Source organism: Chaetomium tenue (assembly GCF_020726465.1).
Source record: "Chaetomium tenue strain MPI-SDFR-AT-0079 chromosome Unknown F5144scaffold_7, whole genome shotgun sequence".
NCBI lineage: Eukaryota > Fungi > Ascomycota > Sordariomycetes > Sordariales > Chaetomiaceae > Chaetomium > Chaetomium tenue.
In genome coordinates this window covers 1982233-2001947 of record NW_027117335.1, presented here as the reverse complement: position 1 = coordinate 2001947, position 19715 = coordinate 1982233, and the positions used below count along the sequence as shown (strand labels likewise).

Below are 19715 nucleotides of genomic sequence, written 5' to 3'. Positions count from 1 at the left end.
CGCATGCAGTCATTGGCTCCCCGCCCCTGTCAAATCGGTGTTGTCTGGAAAGGAAGCAGTTTCTGAGCTGCCCCGACGTCGCTGTCGTGTGTGGGTTGGGACGTCGGTTTGCATCGATTGCGGTGGTCAAGAGATTCCCAAGACTCCAGGCTCCTTTCCCAGGGCACCACAGCGCTAAAGACTGGACGCTTCAGATTCTCTAAGATACCTAGACTTCCCATTCTTTTCCTTAGAACTGCCATCCTCCGCACTCCTTTTTCTGTTTCTCCAACGAGCTTCCCTCACAATTCATCGACAAACGGACCTCTTCCGCCGTCCCTCCATCCAGTCGACACCGACAGGAGCCCGCCTCCCACCGATTTCCGCCCCCAGCCTCCAGGTCTCTATCATGAGTGCCTCGAAGATGGTTGCCCCAGCCGCAGGGGAGCCCGCCGAACCACCGGGAGCCATCGGCGTAGGCATCGATTTTGGCACGACGTGAGTTTGGTCACCCGCACGGCCATCTCAGCACTCGTACTAATGGGTCGGCAAACAGTTACTCGTCTGTCGTATTCATCCACTCCGACAAGAAACGTGTCGTATCCGTCCAATACCCCAACCAACTCCACTACGTCGAGCGGGGCCAAGCTCCTTCCGTTGTCACTGCCTACGACCTCCGCACCGCGCCCAACATCGAGAATCCACCAAGCTCTCAGTCTCAGCACCCCAACTGGGGGTTCTCCGCGCCTGCCACCCATCAAATCTTCGAACTGTTTAAGCTTAGCCTCATGCCCCAGCAACATCTCTCTGACCGGTTTTGGCGGTCGCCTTCGGTTGCGAAGGCACGGAACACTCTCAGGGCACGCCGGGTGACGGCGGAGGAAGCGACCGAAGTTTTCCTGAGGGAGCTCTGGGACTTCAGCCTTGGAGAGGCCGCTCGCGAGTTCGGCATGAGCGTTGGCCAAATGCGAGCCGCCCCCCTCCTCGTGGCCATGGGCATTCCCGCCAACTGGTCACGCGATACCGTGACGGCCCTGCGGGAGGCTGCCAACAACGCTGGTATCTCCGGGTCCCACGCACACCCAGCCATTTCCTTCCTTCCGGAGACCGAAGCCGACCTCATCAGCTTCATTGCAGACAAGGCAATCTCAACCGACTTCGAGGTGAGTCCTCTCTTCTCTGCCCATTCCCCCCTTCACACCCTTAAAACTTACGGTCCCGTCTCTGACAATCCCCAAGACGGCGATATCATCGGGATCTGTGATGTTGGCGGAGGAACAATTGTAAGTCTCCTTATCGCCCCTGGCGGTTGGGTCCCGACTAACACCCAATTGCAGGACACGGGCACATACATGTATATGCATGAAGCCAGCACAACAGCGGCGACTCCCATGTTTCAAGAGTGTGTCGCGGGCGATTCACAGCTAGCCGGTACAATTCTGCTTGACGACACTTTCTTCACGCAGGTCGAAACGAAGCTCAGGTACCAAACAACAGAGAAAGTGAGGAGTCTCATCACTCGTGAGAGCATTGTGCAGCACTTCAGCGAGCCCTGGCATTCCAACCTCAAGAGACAGTTCAATGGCACCGGCGGATTCTCGATACTGGTGCCTGGCTTCTTCATGACCTGGAACCAGCGCAAGGAGCGCCGCGGGCCCAACTATAATCCACCGAGAGTCAGCTTCACCCAGTGAGTCAATCTTCGAACCCCTTGCCCGTCCTCTTTGCCGTTGCCCCCTGGGAACCGAACCACCGGGCGCGCAGAACTCTAACCCAAGGATAAGGCAGGAACTCAGGAAGCTCTTTGATTCCGCCGTGGATGACGTTCTCCATTCGTTTCACGACCAAACGAATGCCGTTGTGGCGGCAAAGGGCAAGCTACCAAGGGTATGTGTGCGCAAACTCACTGCCGTTCCCCAATTTCCCCAGTCCCCTGTCGTATGGGCACTGACTCTTTTCTTGTCACTTCTAGCTGCTCGTCCTCTGCGGTGGTTTCAGCGGAAATCCATACCTGCTTTCTCGGGTCCGCGAGTGCGTCGACGTGCTGAACCGGAACCAACCCCAGTGGGTCCAGGGCCGAATCCAGGTCGAACACGTCAGCAGGGCGGCTACTCGGTAAGCCCCGAGCGCCATGAATCAGCTAATCCCTTCTCGAATACTAATACCAAAAACACAGGGTGCTTGCCGTAGCCAGCGGCTGCGCGTACCATGCTCTCGGTCAGCGTGGCTTACACGAGGCCGCTCGCATCACCTCGTTGCCCTCCGAGGACTCTTACTTCCTGACCCGTGACTGGAACCCCACGGGCATAGAGAAGTTCCTCGACAAGGTTCGTCGTATGAAGCAAAACCCAATCCTGGGAGACACTCCCACAGCTAGGCACGCGGGACACTGACTCTGAGCAAACATAGGACGACCACCTGACGCTCGACATTCCGCGACTCGTTCGCTTCAATCTGGAAACCATCAACATCCGACAACACGACAACGCCATCCATCTTGCCGTGTATCGAAACCTCGACGAGACGCCCAGGCCGACCATTTCGCCAGACAAGAAACACTGCGTAATCCGCTTCAAGCCCAGCGGCGTCAACAAAGTGTGGGCTGGGCCCGAGCCTGGCGTCATCCGCATCGGTATCGCCTACAGGCCGTCGGGCGAGCTCCAGTTCCTCGTGCGTGTCGGCGGCGAGGTGCTGCTGGAGGAGGTCGATATTATGATCAGGGCTGCGGAGGGTAATATGGCGGGCTAGCTGGGTTGGCGCGCCGTCTCCCTGACCGTGTAAACCCGATGCACTCTGTGCCGTGCGTGGGCCTGGTCCTACTGCCTGCAGCGCTGCGGGTGCGGGGAGCTGACGGAGAGAGCAACGAGCATGCATGATGAGTACAGTCGGTGTCGTTGTGGGTTGGTTAGTTGGTTGCATGTGGTTGGAGTTAGCATGAGTATCGGAGTATCTCTTTTGCGGCGCGAGGGCTGACCCTTGATGGACCATGCCCCGTTCTTGGAGACTACCTACATGTAATTATCTAATGGGAACCTCCCCCATGCCTCGGCACCCTTTGGCCAAAAAAGCCGAACTCGAAAGGGGGGCAAGAAATCAAGAAAGAGAAAGAAGTAAAAAAGAAAGAAAAAGAAAACCGAGTAAAATAAATTGAAGAAAAGAAACCGAGTTTAGGTGGTCGGATAAAAAGTAGACTTTTGGGCTTTGGCATGACTTTCTTTTCGTTACTCTCGTCGAATCTTTCGGCGGCGTTTCCACTTGCAGTTCGGCTTTTTTGGCCAGAGAGTGCGAGATACCCCGCCCAAACAAAAGAAAGCGCCGGGCCTGTATTGTCACCCGGAATTGTCACCCAGAATATCACCACAGTATCTGAGCCTTGGAGAATACTCAAAACTGACTGACGCGGGGGGCGAAGCATCTGCGCTTGTTCGTCGCGGGTTTGCAATGTGGCGGTGGCGGAACCCAATAATTCCAGTGCAGTCAGGAGGCCCCGGAGCCTGGAGGTTCCAGTTTCCAGTGCAGTCCAGCTCAAGGCTGGGAGTAGGTAGCTAAGCCACTTCTCCAGATCTCACTAAAGTGCTTCGTCGACCTCTGATACATCTTGTCCCATTTCATCTCGTCTCGATCATGTCACATGGCTCCTTATACAAATCGTCGTCAATATGGGCGCTGATGAGCCTGCTCAATTCCCCGCACGGGCGCGGAGCCTTCGCATTCTTTGCATTGACGGCGGCGGCATCAAAGGGTACACGGCCCTTCTCATCTTGCGCCGCATCTTCCGCACCCTCTCTGCCGATTTGGGCAGCAATCTCTCGCCTAGACCGTGTGACATCTTCGATCTCATCGCCGGCACCTCGACCGGAGGTATCCTCGCTGTCATGCTCGGCAGGCTGCACATGACCATCGACGAGTGTATCGAAGTGTACGAGCGTCTCGGCAAGGACGTCTTCGGCAGGCCTGTCGGCGGCCAGGTCGGTCGAGTACTCAGAGGAATGACAAGCTCCCCTTTCTATGATATCGCAGATCTACAGCAGTCCATCCGATCTGTCTTGGGGGCAAGGGGCATCGAGTCGGACGAACCCTTCATTGAGAGCGAAGGGCCGGGGTGCAAGGTATATGTATTCATCGGATTGCACCAGTCAAATCTCACCCATCGAGGCGTGGTTATCGCCCGGCATACTGATCACCAGCAGGATCTTGTGTGCAACCCGGGTTGGAACCGGCAAGGCAGACGTCCTCCGCAATTACAAGTCTGGCCATCCTACGGCAGAGAATTACTCCTGTCGGATATGGGAGGCCGCAAGTGCCACCGCTGCCGCCCCCATGTACTTCAAGAGCGTCAAGTTTGCGTCTGGCGGGGAGCGCTGGTGTGATGGAGCCATCCGACGAAACAACCCCATCGACGAAGCCCTCGCCGAGCTCGCCCGGGAGCCCGAGTGGCGGAACAGAGAAATAGGGTGCATCTTGAGCCTCGGAACCGGGCTGGCACGGAGTCGGTCCGTCTCGTCCAACCTGGCCAGCTTTCTCAAGGGAGCGCTCAAAATGTTGACCGATGCCGAGGACACGGCCAAGGTCTTCTCCGCTTCTGCCCTCGGGAGACAGCTTGCGCAGACGTGTCGCTACTATCGATTCAACGTCCCGCATGGCATGGAGGACTTACAGCTCGATGAGTGGAAAGCCACGGAACGAATGAGGGCCCTGACGACAGAATATCTCAGCCATGCCGACAATGGCGATGCCATCCTGAGTTGCGCAAAAGCTCTGCTGTATCCCGATGAGAACCGTGAGTCTGGCCACAGCTCTGGCACAGCCGCATCATTAGTAAATAAAATTCCTTGAAGTTCGGTACTGATATTGCGTGTTGGCAGTACAACGGACTCTTAAAACCAAGGTGTCCTTAACGCCGCACCTCCCCTGCACCCACTTCATAAGACGCGCAGCTTATGACGAGACATTGCGAGAATTCTTTCGTCCAGAGTTGGGCCCTAGTCAGATCTTTGCCCTCTGGGGTCTTGGAGGCGTCGGGTAAGTCTCATAGTCTGTGCGAGGCCTGTGATTGACGGCTAACCTTTATGTTCCTGACAAGGAAAACTCAGATAGCGTTGCAATTTGCCCAGGGCATGAAGGATAAGCTATCTGTTTTCTGGATTCGTGCAGACAGCCTGGCCAACTTCGTCGCCGACTTCTCGCGTCTTCTGCCCCTCTTAGACCCTGAAGCGGGTAAATCCGCGTCATCGCTAGATGTGACATCTCTGCTGGAGAAAACTCGAGACAGGCTGGAAGCCCAAGCTGGCGAGTGGTTATTGATTCTGGACAACGCCGACCACCTAGGCGACTTTGTTGGGACCTCGGCTAAGAGCGAACTCAGCATCTCCAAGTATGTGCCTAGGCGAGGACGGATTCTGATAACCACCAGGGACCGGCGATTCCAGGGATCCGTCACTGCCGCGAGCGATGGGTTATGTGTTGAGCCCATGACAGTGTCAGAGGCGACAGGGCTGCTGCTCAAGTCTGTTCCCAAGCATCTCGTTCAGCCCAGTGCCGTTAATACGCTCATGGCAAACGACTTGGTCGAGGAGTTGGGCTGCCTACCCCTCGCCATTGCCCAGGCAGCTGCAAATATTGTCGACCAACAAATGTCGTTCTCTGAATACGTGGGTCTCTTTCGGCATGAGAAGAGACGTCGAGCTGATCTGATGAATTCACCAGCTTATGACTTTGCAAACAAAGACCCCCGAAACGGCAGTTCATCAGTGGCCATAACTTGGAAAATCTCCATCGACGCCTTGGAGCGGCAGTCACACCTCTCTGTCACGTTTCTAGAATATCTCGCCTGTTTTCACTGGAGAGAGGTCCCTCAGTCGCTGCTAAGGCATCTGCCCGAGTTTCGCGACCTCGATGATCTCTCATTTCTCCGCCTCGCCAAGAAACCCCTGGCGCTGTCCCTGATCGACCAGACGCTGGATCAGGACCCGACGCTTTCCACCTACAGCGTCCACACAGTACTTCACGAGATCATGACAGATGATCTTTCCGCCCAGGATAAGCGTCAAATGTTGGATCATCTCATGCCCAACATGTCTCGACTCTTTCCCACCGCACCGCACCCAACAGCGGAAACCTGGCCGCTAGCCTCGCTTCTGGCGCCCCATCTATCTCGGCAGCTGGACCTCTGCCAAGAGGTTTGGTATAGCTCATCAGCGGTCGCCACACTCATGTTCAGCCTCAGTCGATTCCACAGCCTTTCTCGCATGCAAGAGGCTGCGGCAGACCTGGCTGCGGCCGGTCTAGCCATGGCAGGCGAGACTTTCGGTTCTGACGACGATTTGATCCCTCATTTCAGACAAAACGCAATAGAAAGGCTGGATGAGGCCGGGAGATATGACAGTGTGGAGGCGGAATGCTCGTTAGCCTTGGAACGCCTGGAACTGCGAGTTTCGTCTCTCGATAGGACAGCTTACAACAAGGAGAAGGTCAAGATTCTAACCTTTTTGTTCAACGCCATCCGGGCGCGGCATGACTATCAACGTCTTGGGGCAGTAAACGAAGAGCTGCTTCGGTGCCAGCAGCTTGAGCAATGGTCACCCGGAGAAGATGCTCTCCACCGGCATAACCTAGCCTACGGCTTGCTCCGCAGCGGTAAACGCGCTGAGGCCAAGGAAATCAACGATGAACTCCTCCGATACTGCGAGACGGACGAGGGGATCAAGGTGGTGGGCAAGAAACTGCACCTGATCATGCTGAATCTCAAGGTGCTAGTCATGCGAACGGGGACGGACGTCTGGCTGAACCTCGACGAGATCGTGGCCCTCTACGAGTGCATCTTCTTGGAGCACCTCTCCCACTTCAGCATGAACGACAAGGAAACCTGGATCTCCCTGAACAACTGCTTGGGCTCCCTCAGTCAGTCCCTACGGATGGATGAGGTCGGGGACGTGCTCTGGGCCGTGCTACCCGCTGCCATCGGCGCGAATGTCAAGGCCGACGGGAGCATCGCCATATCCATGCTGGAGATCTACGGCGTCGCCGGGCTTTACCGGGACTACCTCTCCAAAAGGAGAGCAGTGGACGGAACCGAAACCGCCACGTCGCGCGCAACCGAGTTTGCACAGCTCCTCGAGCGATGGAGTTATGTCGCCGGGATCCAAAAGACCCCAAGGCCTGTAGATTATGTCCCTACACCGACAGAGCTAAACACGCTCAACTCGCACGGTGTTTACCACCAATTCCACGGGCGGTACCGAGAGGCAGAGGCCATGCACCGACGTGTCATCCAAGAGCTACAGGATCAGCCGGACGATCCACTAAATCCGCTTTCGCATTATAACCTTATGCTAGCAATAGCCAGAGATGGTCGAGAAGATGAGGCTTTCGCTTTTAGACGCGAACATGCGCACCTTATCGCGCCGATGGAGGCTATATATGGGACGTTGGAGCAACGGCAAGACGAACGGCAAAAGGAGATGAGTGTTTACGAAGAGGCCAAGGCGCTGATCGAGCGAGGGTCCCTGCGGAGGAGCGACCAGTGGTGGCTCGATAATGGTGCTGTTGTTGGTCGAGTAGGCTCCCGTCTTGGACACAAGCTCGCGCCTCTGGAATGAATGCATTCTGTGCGTGGTTCGAGCAAGAGACGCTCTCTTTCTCCTCGGAGTACATTGGCCACCATCCCCAGATGGAAAGAGCAAATATAATGCCTGACTGGCGTGCTAAAATCCCTGCAAGCTGCTTCCAAACCACTGCCAGGCCAACAACAATATCGGGCCGTTAATACCTGTGTCGGGAAAACGACTTACCCATGCCGCAACCTGTACGAATACACGGTCCGGAACAAGGCTCCGTCTGGAGCCGTCATTTATATGCCCGAACAGCCCTTCTCGCTCTGCATGTGGTGGCCAGTTTCTCCTCAACGTAGCGCGTGTGTCAAAACGGCCTAGTGTCCCCAGGGCCCAGTCCTCGGGCAAAATGTCGAGCTCCTGGTAGTAAAGGTTGAGTTAATCCCTCCAATCCTCGTGGATGCGCTTCTCGTCCGCCTGTGTTTCCGCGTACCCCAATCGTAATATGCTGCCACCACTGTCCCCATAGCCTGGAGGTAGGCAGGGAAGCTCGGCTACACGCTGCAACGCGCGGGTGTTGGTGTGGTGAGCATATCGGTCGCAAGTGGTATTGTAGGGCGGCATTGTCTCATTTATGATTGTGTGGTCTTGGTCCGGGTTCGGATCCAACATGTGCCCGGCCCGGGTTATTGTACGTTAGGAATATAAGACACTTTTGAGGTGGAAAGTGTCGCTGCCATATGTATCGCGCCAGCCAATAACTTGCCACAGTCTTGGGGCCTCATCGTCCGATGTCCGCCAACCAATCTCCTGAGAACAGCTAGGTACTTTTTATGTCGATCGAGATTTATGCTAAGCTACCTAACCACCCAGGAACCGACATCGATCTCATGCCTTGGTAAGTGGCGTCCACACTAACGCCCGCTGCCATTACCTCGGTAGTATCAAAAGTTAGATGTCCACGGAGGGTTTAGTGTTGCCGGCCGATGCCACACCACACATCTTGAATTGCATTATGTAAGTCTAGCACTATGTGTTAGCATTGACTCGTCATGCCACATTTCTTCGCCTCAAAGCAGATGGTGTCTGTTGCAGCGAGACTTACACAAAAGAAGCCGAAACGCGTGGCTCAACCCAGGAACGCCAATATCGTACCCATGCTTTTTGCAGACAATCGTTTATGCTGGTCAGTGTTGCACAATGCCACGTGTGATGAACAGGGAATTACTTACATCAAACTTGCCATAGTATACAGGGTGTCCCTAGCCTTCGCCGAGCAAGGATGTCCTTTTGCTCAGTGTGACGAAACATCCGCTGGGAGTCCTGGTAGAGAGAAAGAGAGGTTATTAACCCGCTGGGACCAAAACCTGCTTCCAGTTGCCGGCGTCTTACCTCGGCGGTGTCCTAAAGAATTATCAGCAACACGCTCTTCAAATTATTTTGACGTGGCGGGGGCAGTTATTGTATGTACAGGCTGGACCTGGGTCTTCTATGACGAGTTCGTTATGTATTAGCAATGCCATTTACCAAGTCAAAGATGGCACGCGGAACTTACGCTTTTGGACTTTGTTGCCATCTTTAGCAATGGTCCAGTTAGCAATCGTAGCAGAAGGCCGGAGCGGTGGGGTGATACAACTTCGCTTTTGAACTGCTACAACCACCGCCGCCGGCATTAGCACCAAATGTTGTCTCGACGAATGTTATGGGCTTATGGCCCACACGGCGGTCACCCTATTGACGTACCGTTCTTCGCCATGGCTTGGAAAAGTTAGCAAGAATGGAGGCTCGGATGAATAGAGTGAACCTACTTTTGATGTCAGAGGCTGATTTCGAAACACCACCACCACCGCCTTGCAAGGTGGACGATCGAGAGAAATATACTTCACATCAAGGATGGACGAAGCCACTTGGGTCGGATCGGTCGGCGACGGGGCTCGAGGTTTCGAGGGCGACGCTGGCCGGGGTTGCGGCGGGATCGCCTGGGTGTTTCCTTCACCGGCCAAGGGTCACTGCCCGACCGAGGATCGGCGCGAGTGTATCGTTCTGACGCCGGAACTCGGCCTTGGTCGACTCGTTCGCCGGATGTTAATTCGTGGTTTGGGGTAGTCACAAAGGCCAAGGACAAACTTGGTATTAGGTTTCAGTCTGCCAATGTCGAGCGATTCATTAACACATCCTATTATCTCAAATATGGAGCCCTAAAATCACGATTCACGAGTGAGAAGAAAAACAAAAACCAAAGGAAATCATCGCCCTGGGCGAACCTACATCTTGGGGTCGTTCTACATTCACAACACGGAGAGAGAGGGCGGGTTGCTGATGGATGCTGGGCTCGTGGTTGGAGAAAAGACGGGAGTTCACCATCCACTCCCGTCACCCGGCCCAAAACGATAGCGGAATAACTGGCCTTTGTGGAAAGAAACACCGCGTGCTATTCAACGAGGGAGCGTGTGAGATGCGGCAAGCTGGACTTAGGTGGAGCATCGGAGGGCAATTTCCACCGTTGGACCCTACCTAGCCTACACAGTAAGTGGTTACTGAGGCAGGTAAGGCGCGGGAGGGCAGCCCGCGGTGCCTTATTGGAGCCTGGGTCTGCCTGCTTGGGTGTTCGGGCCTTCCTTGTGCGCTATGAAAACAAATAACTCAAATGAGGCAAGGCCGACCGTGGCGGTTCTCAAGGCCACCCGGGTAGGTACCTAGGTACCTACCGTAATTTTTTGCCCTCCTCAACACCGTTCCACCTTCATTTGGAACCAACTTCGACACTTAGAGCTCATCTCAATTGTGGAAAATTCGGATCAACTGTTAAAGAAGAAAACAAACGCCACGCCACCTAGCTACGTTTATCATGTCGCAGTATTCTGCTAGCCACATCACATCAGCTTTGCCGCTGCCTCAGCGCAGTCGTACGTTACCCTTCCCTGCGTGGCCGCCGCGCTTAGCTTTTCGACCCCGGCCCCGTTGTGATTGTCCGGTCAACGAACTGAGTGCAAGATACTTTCAAGAGCGACTTGTTGATAATTTCTTGGGTTATGGTCTCAGCCGGTCAATGACTACACTCTCTTCCTCGCCAACCTGCCTATAGGCTTGCCAAGAGTAGAAGAGTAAGACCATAATATAGATAGGTATCAAGACATCTTAGAGATATTCATATTTACCCTAGAGATTTGGAGAGAGTTTTTGAGACGTACATGTACATTGAGAAGACGAAGAAGGAATGCTTCGTTTCATTTACAAGGGTTTGGCCCGCATCATCGTCGGAAATTCCGTTCAGATGGTAATTATTGCAGGGCCGGTGATAGTTATATAGCTGGGATGCTAAGATGGAAGCGTTAACTTCCCTTTTAACTATAATTTTGGTTCTAAATAGAGTGATTGGATGCTACAGGTCTAAGTGCATATATCCCTCCCCAGGTCTAGCTTGGTACCTTCCCCTAGATTGACATTACCCTGTACCTTCCTCTAATAGATATGTCTTCGAGTTGCAGCTGGACAAATTGCGAAAGACTGCCTGTATTGCCTAGTAGCTGGTCGTCTGCCTCCTTCGCCGCCTTGTTTCCTCCGTCGTGTTTGCGTTCCTGCTCTGGTGTCAGTCCGTCGCCGTGTTGTTACCCTTTGCCTCGTTGCGATGCCCGACTCCGTTCAGCCCTTGGCCCCAGAGGCCATCTCCGCCCTCGTCGATAAAGGCCGTAGCCTTTATGAAAAGCTTGTCCGCCGGGTCCATGACCCGTGCGAGGACCCAGAGCTCCCGGGACTTGATCCCAACTATCGTGTAAAACCTTGTATGTCGTAATGCTCTGAGTATTGTGTTGAACACTTTGGACTTTGTTAATCGATCTTCATAACAGTGTATAGCGGTCCTCGAGAACCTCTCCACCACCCCAAAGCTGGAAGCGGCCTTTGCCAACCAAGGGCATCCGACCACATATTTTTATATAAAAGTCCGCAATATCGTCACAGATTGCTGAGTATTTACTTTCCCTTCGTCTTTGTTGGCGCTCGTTAAAATGTTATGCTCCGACCAGGGCTTGCAATCCGATCATCGTACGCCGTTCTTTCTTTGCGTTGGAAAGTCCGCCTCTGTGCGGAACCGTTTGCTTCTGGCTCCGCACCATCGTCGTCCACGACGGTGAGGCCCTGCATCTCCTCCACTCCCGTCTCCTCCTCCGTCTCTAGGCGTTCCCGGGGCCAGAAAGTCTTATACATGGTGTAGGCCAACGCCACCACTCCCGCTATCAAGGCCGCTAGTTGGTCTCGCTCGTCGATGGTAACAGCCAGATCCGGGATCAGAAAGGCGCGACTCGTCACAACAATGGCCGTCAGTACGGTTGGGGCTATGGATGCGACGAGACACCATCCCAAATGCTGCGTATATTCCACCACCATGGCTCGGTCCCGACGGACTAGTCCGATGATACAGGAGATCAAGAGAACCACGGAGCTGCCGCCGAAGACGACCCCAGTGCCGATCATGAGGGCCAATAGGAAGGGCTGTGCGGCCTCGTAGATAAAGATGACGGTGCTAATCCCCAGGCTTCCGAGACTCATGTGGAAGATCACCAGGGCCAGGGCAACGTACGCGTACCCGGCGAGCACGTACACCTTTGCCGCGGCGGTGGGCCTCCAGGGTACCTTCTCGGCAGGCCCCGGGGAGACGACGAAGATGGCGAGCACGAAGCACACGTCGGCAAAGACGTAGGAGACGGCCAGCGGCCCGGTCATCTCCACCACGCGCTGGCCGAGGCTGACGACGTCGGGCGGGATGTCGGCGAGGCTCAGCGGGGTGTGGTCAAACTCGCCAAGTCCCTCGAGCGCGGCCGCGGGATGCCGGAGGCAGAAGAGGGCGAGGGCTCGGTGTTCTGTGCCGACCATCCGGATGGCCTGGACGAGTAGGTCGGTCGCAGCAAAGACGGGATATGCGACCACGGCCAGGAGATCAGTTGACATGCCCGGCCGGGTGTGGCCTTGAGCGTCCCTCGGCCCGTAAAGCCAGTGGAAGGCAACGGACGCGACGAGGAAATGCCATGCCAGAATGCTGCCTGGGCCGTAAAGACCCGACGCCAGCTCGTAGAACTCGGGGCTGTACGGGAAGAGCACCCCCGCGCCACGGCGCTCGAGACCGTCGAAGATCTGGAGCTCGGGGTGGGAGTAGTTGCATATGGACGTCATGGCTCACCAGGTTTTTGGGCATGGCGCAAGAGGGAGAGCGGAAAACGCTCGCCCAGACTCAACTGAGCCAGTAAGCCCCATAGTTTTATGTAGGAGTATGGTTGGGGCTGAGTCTCAATCCCACCCTGGCCGGCTACCGGCCCACCCACTAATTCAGCTCAGCCACTGAAGGATGCAGGACATGACACGGTGATGACCTCCATTCGTGCCCAAGAGCCATGTGTATAGCATCGGGGTATATATGTACCGACATAGTTGAAACATGTCTTCCTGACTCCCTTCAGGGGTCCAAACAGACAAGACCCCATGGTTTGATCAACTCAAACGCGGGAGGAACCACGCAAACAAGTCTCACCACACCTTGCCCGGCGTTATGAAGGAAACAGCAGGACTCCTCCTCAGAATATGACTTCACTAGAACAAAAGAAGACGTTCATCACGGACAATATTCCACCAAAGCCAGACAACTTAGCAAATGGACATACACGATGCAGGTCACAACCGCAGCTCCCGATCCCGAACCAGCAACCACCAATGTCTGCCTCGGCCAGTGCGCGGGCACAGCAACGGTCGGCGTCGAGATACCTACCTCTCTTTTATTTTCCCTCCGATCCACCCGGAAGCAAGATACATGAGCAGGATGGCGGTGCACAGAAAGAGAATGCAATGGCATGTTTGTGCCAGAAATCCGTCAAAACCCTCATCCTCTCCCATCACTGCACCCCATCCCCCCCTAAAGCTCCTAGCCCCCCTCCCCACAGTAACTGATACCACAAAGCACACCCATCAAACCCCCTCAACCCAACCCCTCAAAACCCAACCCAAACCTCTCTCTTTCTCCCACAACTGACCGCACACCCACCGAACAACACACCCAACACGCACGCCCCCACCCGCAAGTATCATCATCACCACCATCACCACCATCACCACAATCACCACCATCACCACAATCACCACCATCACCACAATCACCACCGCTACCGCCGTCGCCGCTGCCAGCCGCTACAACATAGGCCACTGTATCCGACCTGGTCTTCTGTGCGCATGGCGGGGAAGGGGGCGGCAGCACCGACAGCACCGGTAGCAACTGAGGACGCGCTGCTGTTGTTGCTGCTGCTGTTGCTGCTGCTGTTGCTGTACGAGTTCGCGGGGGGTTTGAAGGTTTGGAGGTTTTTCTTGGGCAGGGACTTAGCCGGTACGTTGTTAGGGGTGGGAGAGAGATGAACAGGGGGGTTGGGAGATGGGAGATATGTGTGGTTGTTTTTTTTATGGTTTGGGGGGAGGATATTTGGGGAGGGGATTTGGGAACTGAATGGTACCTGATGGAGATGAGTCAATTGTTGACACTTTGTCATGCTCTCAGGGGTTAAGGCCCCGGGGTCACCCTAATTAATCCCTTGTCTCAGTACAAGTAGCATATCGATATGTACAACACGCGAAATACAAATACCCATACACAGTTTGCAATCCCCGGTAAAAGCAACCATGCAAAGGGGTATTCGTAGCACCTACTACCTAACTAAGCCTGGGCCGCAGTTCCTGCCGGTGCGCCATCCGTCAGTGGTATCATACATCCGTCCGACCAGCCGCCGTCGTAGACCGACAACACAAAGAGAGAATTGCCTCAGTTACTCAGCCATGTTCCCATTCTCTTCCACCTTCGCAATTGCCTTATCGGCATCGGCCCCCGGCGCACTGTTGCTGTTGTGGTTGCTGTTATCGCTATTGTTGTTGCTGTTGTTGCTGCCCGCGCCCAGAAACATCTTTTTGAAATCCTCGTTACTCTTCCCCCCAATGTGGGCCTGGCCCTCGCCCTTCGTCTCGCCGTTACTCATCCCGGCCCCCTCAGTCTTTTTAGGCACCACACCCCCCACAAACCCCAACACTCGTTTCGGGCCGGTCCTCGCGCCGCCCGCAGCGGGCCGCCGAACAACCACCGGCGGTGGCGGCATCAGCTCCGCCGCATTCGCCTTTGCATTCGCATTCTTTTTAGCCGCATTCTCATTTCCCGCGCCGCTGCCACTACCACCACCGCTACCACCACGAGCAGGCAAATCCACCCGATCAACCCGCCTCTCCCCACGGCCCTTGAACAGCTCCGCGACAGTGCCTGTGCGCAACTTCCTCGAACTCGAACCGCCATCACCACCACCACCGCCAGGAACATCAATCTCCAGCCCGTCCACCGCCAGCGCGGCCTTGCCTGCGGCGGCAGCGCTGGCAAACTCCAGCAAGGCGCCGCCGTGGGTGGGGTGCAGGACCATCTTGGTCATGGCGTCTTGGGGCCCCGAGGCAGCGGCAGAAGTGAGAGCCGGCGCGAGGACGGCCCGCAGCCGGGCGTCGTTCATGGTGTCGGGCACGTTGAGCACGGCAATGGTGCGCGCAGCGATTTCAGCCGGGGTGGGGCCTGTTCCGGCTCCAGTTCCAGGTCCTGCTTCGGAGCCCGGGTGTGAAGGGCCGGGAGACGGGGAGGCGGTGCCGTCGGCGCGGCTGGTGGCGGTGGTTTTGTTGGCGGCGGGGCGGGATAGCTCGACCTTGATCGGGTGGTTGCCGAAAATAAGCTTGTCGAGGGTCTTGATGGCCTCCTGCGCCTCGGCCTTAGTCTCCATCACCACAAAGGCCGTGCCATGTGAGTTTCCTGCCATGTTTCGTGGCACGCGGACGCTCATGACGCGCCCGGCCTTGGCAAAGATGCCGCGCACGTCGTCCTCGGTCGCGCTCCGCGGCAAATTGACAATGTGCAACTCGCGCTCTTCGGCCTGCGCGCCGTGGCGGATTTGGCGGGCGGCTGGGTCCGAGAACTTGGCGAGCAGTCTGTACCTGCCCGCTTCGAGCGATTTTCCGTCGAGTTTCGTCGCGGCGGCGGCGGCGGCGCGCTCGCGGAAGGTGACGTAGCAAAACCGGCGCTTCGTGTTGAACTTGAGGCTTGGGAAGCGGACGCTGTAAATCTCGCCGCAGTTTTTGAAGAGGTCGCGGAGGTACTGCTCATCGGCCTCGGGGGGGTAGTTGGTGACAAAGAGGGTGCAGTCCGTCGCGGGGGTTATCTGCACGGCGTGGTCGGCAAAATACTTGCCGTCGCGCAGCAGCGCCGACCTCGCGTCATCCGGCGTGCCGAGCTCGACTAGGGCGATCGCCGAGTCGTCCCGCTTCTGCAGGTCGATATTGTTAACGTGCCCGTAGCCGCGAAAGAACTGCTTGAGCTTGGTCTGTGTCGCGTCCTTGGGCAGCTTGGTCACCCACACCGATGTATTCTCGCGATCCCGTTTCAGTTCCTCGCTATGGACTTCGCTCCTGGCCCGCTTGTTACCGCTCTCGTCTTCTCCCGGCGTGGCCTCCCGCTTCCGCTTGGAGCTGGGTGACGAGTTGAGATCTGTAACGTCCGCCATGGGCTGGTCCGTGCGTTGCTCTGCCTGTGCCGCTTGCTGGGCAGCCTGTGCAGCCGCATGTGCTGCTTGGGCTGCTTCCCGCTCGCGGCGTTTGGCCACTCCCTTGCGGGTTTTGTAAATGGTGTCCTGGGCATCGCGCAGCGTCTCGGCCCGCTCGTAGTCGTTGCAATGCTTCAGATATACTTCCATAAGGCGCTCCGGCCAGTCCACGGTGTGGACCTTGAGCGCCCGCGTGAAAACGCGCGTGGCGAAAGTCGGGACCCGCAAACCGTGGGCCGGCACCGGGGTAGGACTACGCGTCGTCTTGGTCCTTGCCGTGAAGAACACCATCATTTCCCACATGTACCAATTAAGCCAAAAGTCGTAGCCGTTCGCGTGCAGGGCGATATGCGATAGCTGTTCCCAAACGGCCCTGGCGCTCTCGATGTCGTCCTTCTTTTCGGTGAGGAACTGGATCAAAATCTTCTCAAGCCGGTAGTCAGGATCACCTTGGTACTTCTCGCCATACTTGCGCTGGCCCCAGTGTTTCACGTCCTCAAGGGCCGACGGCAGCCCCACCTCGGCGACGTCAATGGCCTCCTCATTGGCGTTGGGGTTCATAGCGGAGCGCTTGAGATAACCGCACCAAGCGGAGTACATGTCGAGAACGCCCGTCATGCCGTCCCTGTCCAGCTGTGCGCTGTCGGTGGCGGCGTGCTTGATGCGCTCGATGTCGGTGAATGACAAGCTGGCCTCTTCAGCGGTCAGAATGTAGCGGGCCCAGACCGGACCAGACCACGGGACGTGGTGCACAGCACGTTGGAGGACGTCAAGCATGTTGGGTACCAGATTCGGGGGGAGATAGCACCGGCCGGCCTTGAGGTCCGTGTGGGTGGTGGAGATCAGGACCGAAAAGTTCAGCCAGGTGTCCTCGTCCGAGGCCAGCACGCCCGTTAGAGCGCGCGTGAACAGACCGAGGCAGATCTGGAAGTTGACGACGATATCCTTGGCATCCTTCTTCGACTTGATGAGTCGGATCTCCCACTCGGTGTACTCAGACATGATGGCTCGGAGCGCGTCTTTATCCTGCGCCCTGGCGGCGCGCGCAAGCTTCGTCTCCCATGGGTCGCGTAGTTCGTAGAGGCGCTTGGCGGTCTTAGCGTTTCGCGTCACCTGCTCCATCTCGATTTCGTACGCCTGTCGGTTATATTCGGAGAGGAAGCTCGAGAACATCTGCGAAGTAGCATCCCAAGTGGCATGGGGGACGGTGAGGCGGTCCTTGAAGAGGTGAGTAATCCTGCGTACGCCGTTCGCTGTCACGGTGCGCCGCAGCATCTCCATCTCGAACGAGACCCAGCGGTTCCATAGCTCGTGGCTGTCGGCGAGGCGGTACTGCACGGCTTGATAGCCCTCCTGCCACAGGTTGAGGGCATTGTCGATGGTGAAGGTCTCGCGCCCGAGCTGCTGCTCGTCGGGGGGCCAGCCGGCGTCGCTGCCGGGCTGGCAATCGGAGTAGAGGGACCAGAAATACTCGCAATAGGCCGTCCACACCTTTATGCTACCGGGTTCGGCAGTCGTGGCGCGGCGGAAAGCCTCGATGACACGCACGCGAGATTCGAAGTCGGTGGCCTCGCGCAGCTGATGGTCGACAAACTCGACCCAGTTTTCCTCCCCCACCGGGTTCGCCATGTTTCCAACTGGGGTCAGTAGAGCCGAGGCATCGGATGATGACGCGGGATGTCGGAGTCGACGACGAAGACGAGGTTCGAAAGTCGAAGGAGGGGGACGAAGTCGAGTGGAAATCGAGTCGATGGCGATGGTGCGTGGGAAAAAGCCGAAAGCTCAAATCTGTCAGGATCGGGGTTGGCGTGCTGGTGGTGATAGGCGACGTTGCGGGACAAGAAAAGCCAAGTGCTGCCACAAATGGATCGGCGGTCGGTTGCGAGGGCTGAAATTTGGCACCCGGCCTGGAACGGGATCTTTTGCTGTGCACACAAGAATTGGAGGAGTGCAGCAGTGCAGCAGTGCAATGCCAGTCCTTTTTCTAAAGTTGGGAAGTCGCGAGATGGGGAGTGCGCGAAACTAAATCCCGGTGACGGTGATGACCCGAATGGAAATGTAGGTTGTTCGCTCGCAGGCAGGCAACTGGGATGCGATTCTGGCGAACAGCTCTCAAATTCCGAGAATAATTTCTGGGACTTTTGCAGATGGGAAAAGGCCGAGTCTGGACCTTTGTGCTCCCCCGGCTTGGGTGCCTTACCTCGGGCTGATGCGCGGCCAGAGGTGTGTGCACGGGTGAACCTAGCAAGGCAGGCAAGTACGTAGGGTGCGTGGGTGGGTGCGAGGGTGCTCAGATGCCGTCAAGCTTCTGGGAAGGTGCAGGTGGGCAGGTGGGTGATGGTAGGTGAGCCGCTGAAAATAGGTGCCCGTGCCCGCCGTGCTCTCCCACGCTCCATGGAAATACGAAATCGCAGCCCATGGAAGCAGCCCAGGCGACTCCACTCCGTCAGTCCTTCTTGGAGACCTCCTCTCTTGCCAAGCACCCACTCTCGAGCCACGGCACCTTCCTCACTCCTCAACGACGGGATCCCACCAAGTTGCGACTACTTCCAGTTGCAGTTGCAGTTGCTTGCTTCCAGAACTGCCCACCAAAACTGCCCACCTGTCCGCCCGCGCACCTATCCATCTTCGGCACCGCGCTTGAAAGCCACAATGTCCCAAAAATGCCGCCATACCTAGGATGTTCTTTGTTGTCGAGAACAGCCGACGGCCGCATTCAGCGATTTCGGAACTAGAACCCAGACAGATGGTTCAGAAGGTTGATCAATGGGTCTGTCTCAGATTCTCAGCCCGCCCAAGGGCGCCAGTTCTGCCGTTTGTGGTTTGCAGTTTGCGTTACAGTAGAGTCAAGTCAGAAGCAGTCATTCACGGGCAGCGGTCTTGATTCCAGACTTGGGCCTGACCTCCGACTCCGAAAAACGCGCTTTTTTTTTGTGATCAGCCCTGCGCGAGTCGAGCTCTCCCCAACATTGCAACAACACCGACGTGACCGACAACAGTCTCCAGAGTGTTGGTTGCATCCACGGCGGATTCATCTGCTTCCGTTGCCATCTTCAGGGTCTCTCCTGGCTCCGGAACCCGTGGCAGGATCCAAAAGCCGCCAAGCCCTGGGCTTTCGCCGATCCTGCTGATCTCGCAAACCCCAACCAATGACCGTCGGCCGCCCTCCCTCTCGCAGGACCCTTACCAGAGCGAAAGGTCGACGCTCTCCGGCCAGCTTTGTGCAATTCTGAGGCCTAAATCGTGCTGGCGTGCATGCCGGCAGCGTGGAGAATCCTCGCCTGGTCAACTCGTCCACAGTTTGTTCTCTTCCGGCCCAAATACTCCATGAGGGTCCCCCCAACCACGGCCCATGTTGTCTCACCACGGGTTCAACGCCAGAGAGACCGATGACGTCGTTGTGCAGGTGAAGCATGCCGTCATATCCGGTGGCTGGGCGGGTCTAGGCCCGGCTCCCCCCACCCCGGACGGGAATTTAGCAAACATCGCGTCATTCTGGTTGACGAGCAGGTGGAGCATTTGTGCGCGCCGGAACAACGCAGACACACCGACGGGGTGTGAGGCTTTCGCGCTCACATCCAGAGCCTGG

General features: G+C 56.5%; 5 protein-coding genes across 5 annotated transcripts; 2 read left to right on the top strand and 3 right to left on the bottom strand.

Moving 5' to 3' along the window:
* The first annotated feature begins 296 nt into the window (after positions 1-296).
* Positions 297-1892, top strand: F5144DRAFT_395151 (uncharacterized protein). The gene is made up of 2 exons (XM_066784754.1): positions 297-477; positions 536-1892. The coding sequence occupies exons 1-2, from the start codon at positions 389-391 to the stop codon at positions 1671-1673; spliced, it is 1227 nt and encodes a 408-aa protein (XP_066639122.1). The 5' UTR covers positions 297-388; the 3' UTR covers positions 1674-1892.
* Positions 1893-2239: 347 nt separating this feature from the next.
* F5144DRAFT_395247 (uncharacterized protein) lies at positions 2240-3076 on the bottom strand. The gene has a single exon (XM_066784758.1). The coding sequence runs from the start codon at positions 2965-2967 to the stop codon at positions 2353-2355; it is 615 nt and encodes a 204-aa protein (XP_066639121.1). The 5' UTR covers positions 2968-3076; the 3' UTR covers positions 2240-2352.
* Positions 3077-3638: 562 nt separating this feature from the next.
* On the top strand, positions 3639-7577 carry F5144DRAFT_499621 (uncharacterized protein; the record flags this gene model as incomplete). The annotated part of the gene is made up of 4 exons (XM_066786336.1): positions 3639-4114; positions 4170-4759; positions 4917-5001; positions 5063-7577. The coding sequence occupies 4 exons, from the start codon at positions 3639-3641 to the stop codon at positions 7575-7577; spliced, it is 3666 nt and encodes a 1221-aa protein (XP_066639120.1).
* Positions 7578-11372: 3795 nt separating this feature from the next.
* F5144DRAFT_395133 (uncharacterized protein) lies at positions 11373-12794 on the bottom strand. Its single transcript, XM_066784753.1, has one exon. The coding sequence runs from the start codon at positions 12696-12698 to the stop codon at positions 11532-11534; it is 1167 nt and encodes a 388-aa protein (XP_066639119.1). The 5' UTR covers positions 12699-12794; the 3' UTR covers positions 11373-11531.
* Positions 12795-14329: 1535 nt separating this feature from the next.
* F5144DRAFT_551986 (uncharacterized protein) lies at positions 14330-17755 on the bottom strand (the record flags this gene model as incomplete). The annotated part of the gene is made up of 1 exon (XM_066787719.1): positions 14330-17755. The coding sequence occupies one exon, from the start codon at positions 17753-17755 to the stop codon at positions 14330-14332; it is 3426 nt and encodes a 1141-aa protein (XP_066639118.1).
* Between the last annotated feature and the right edge of the window lie 1960 nt (positions 17756-19715).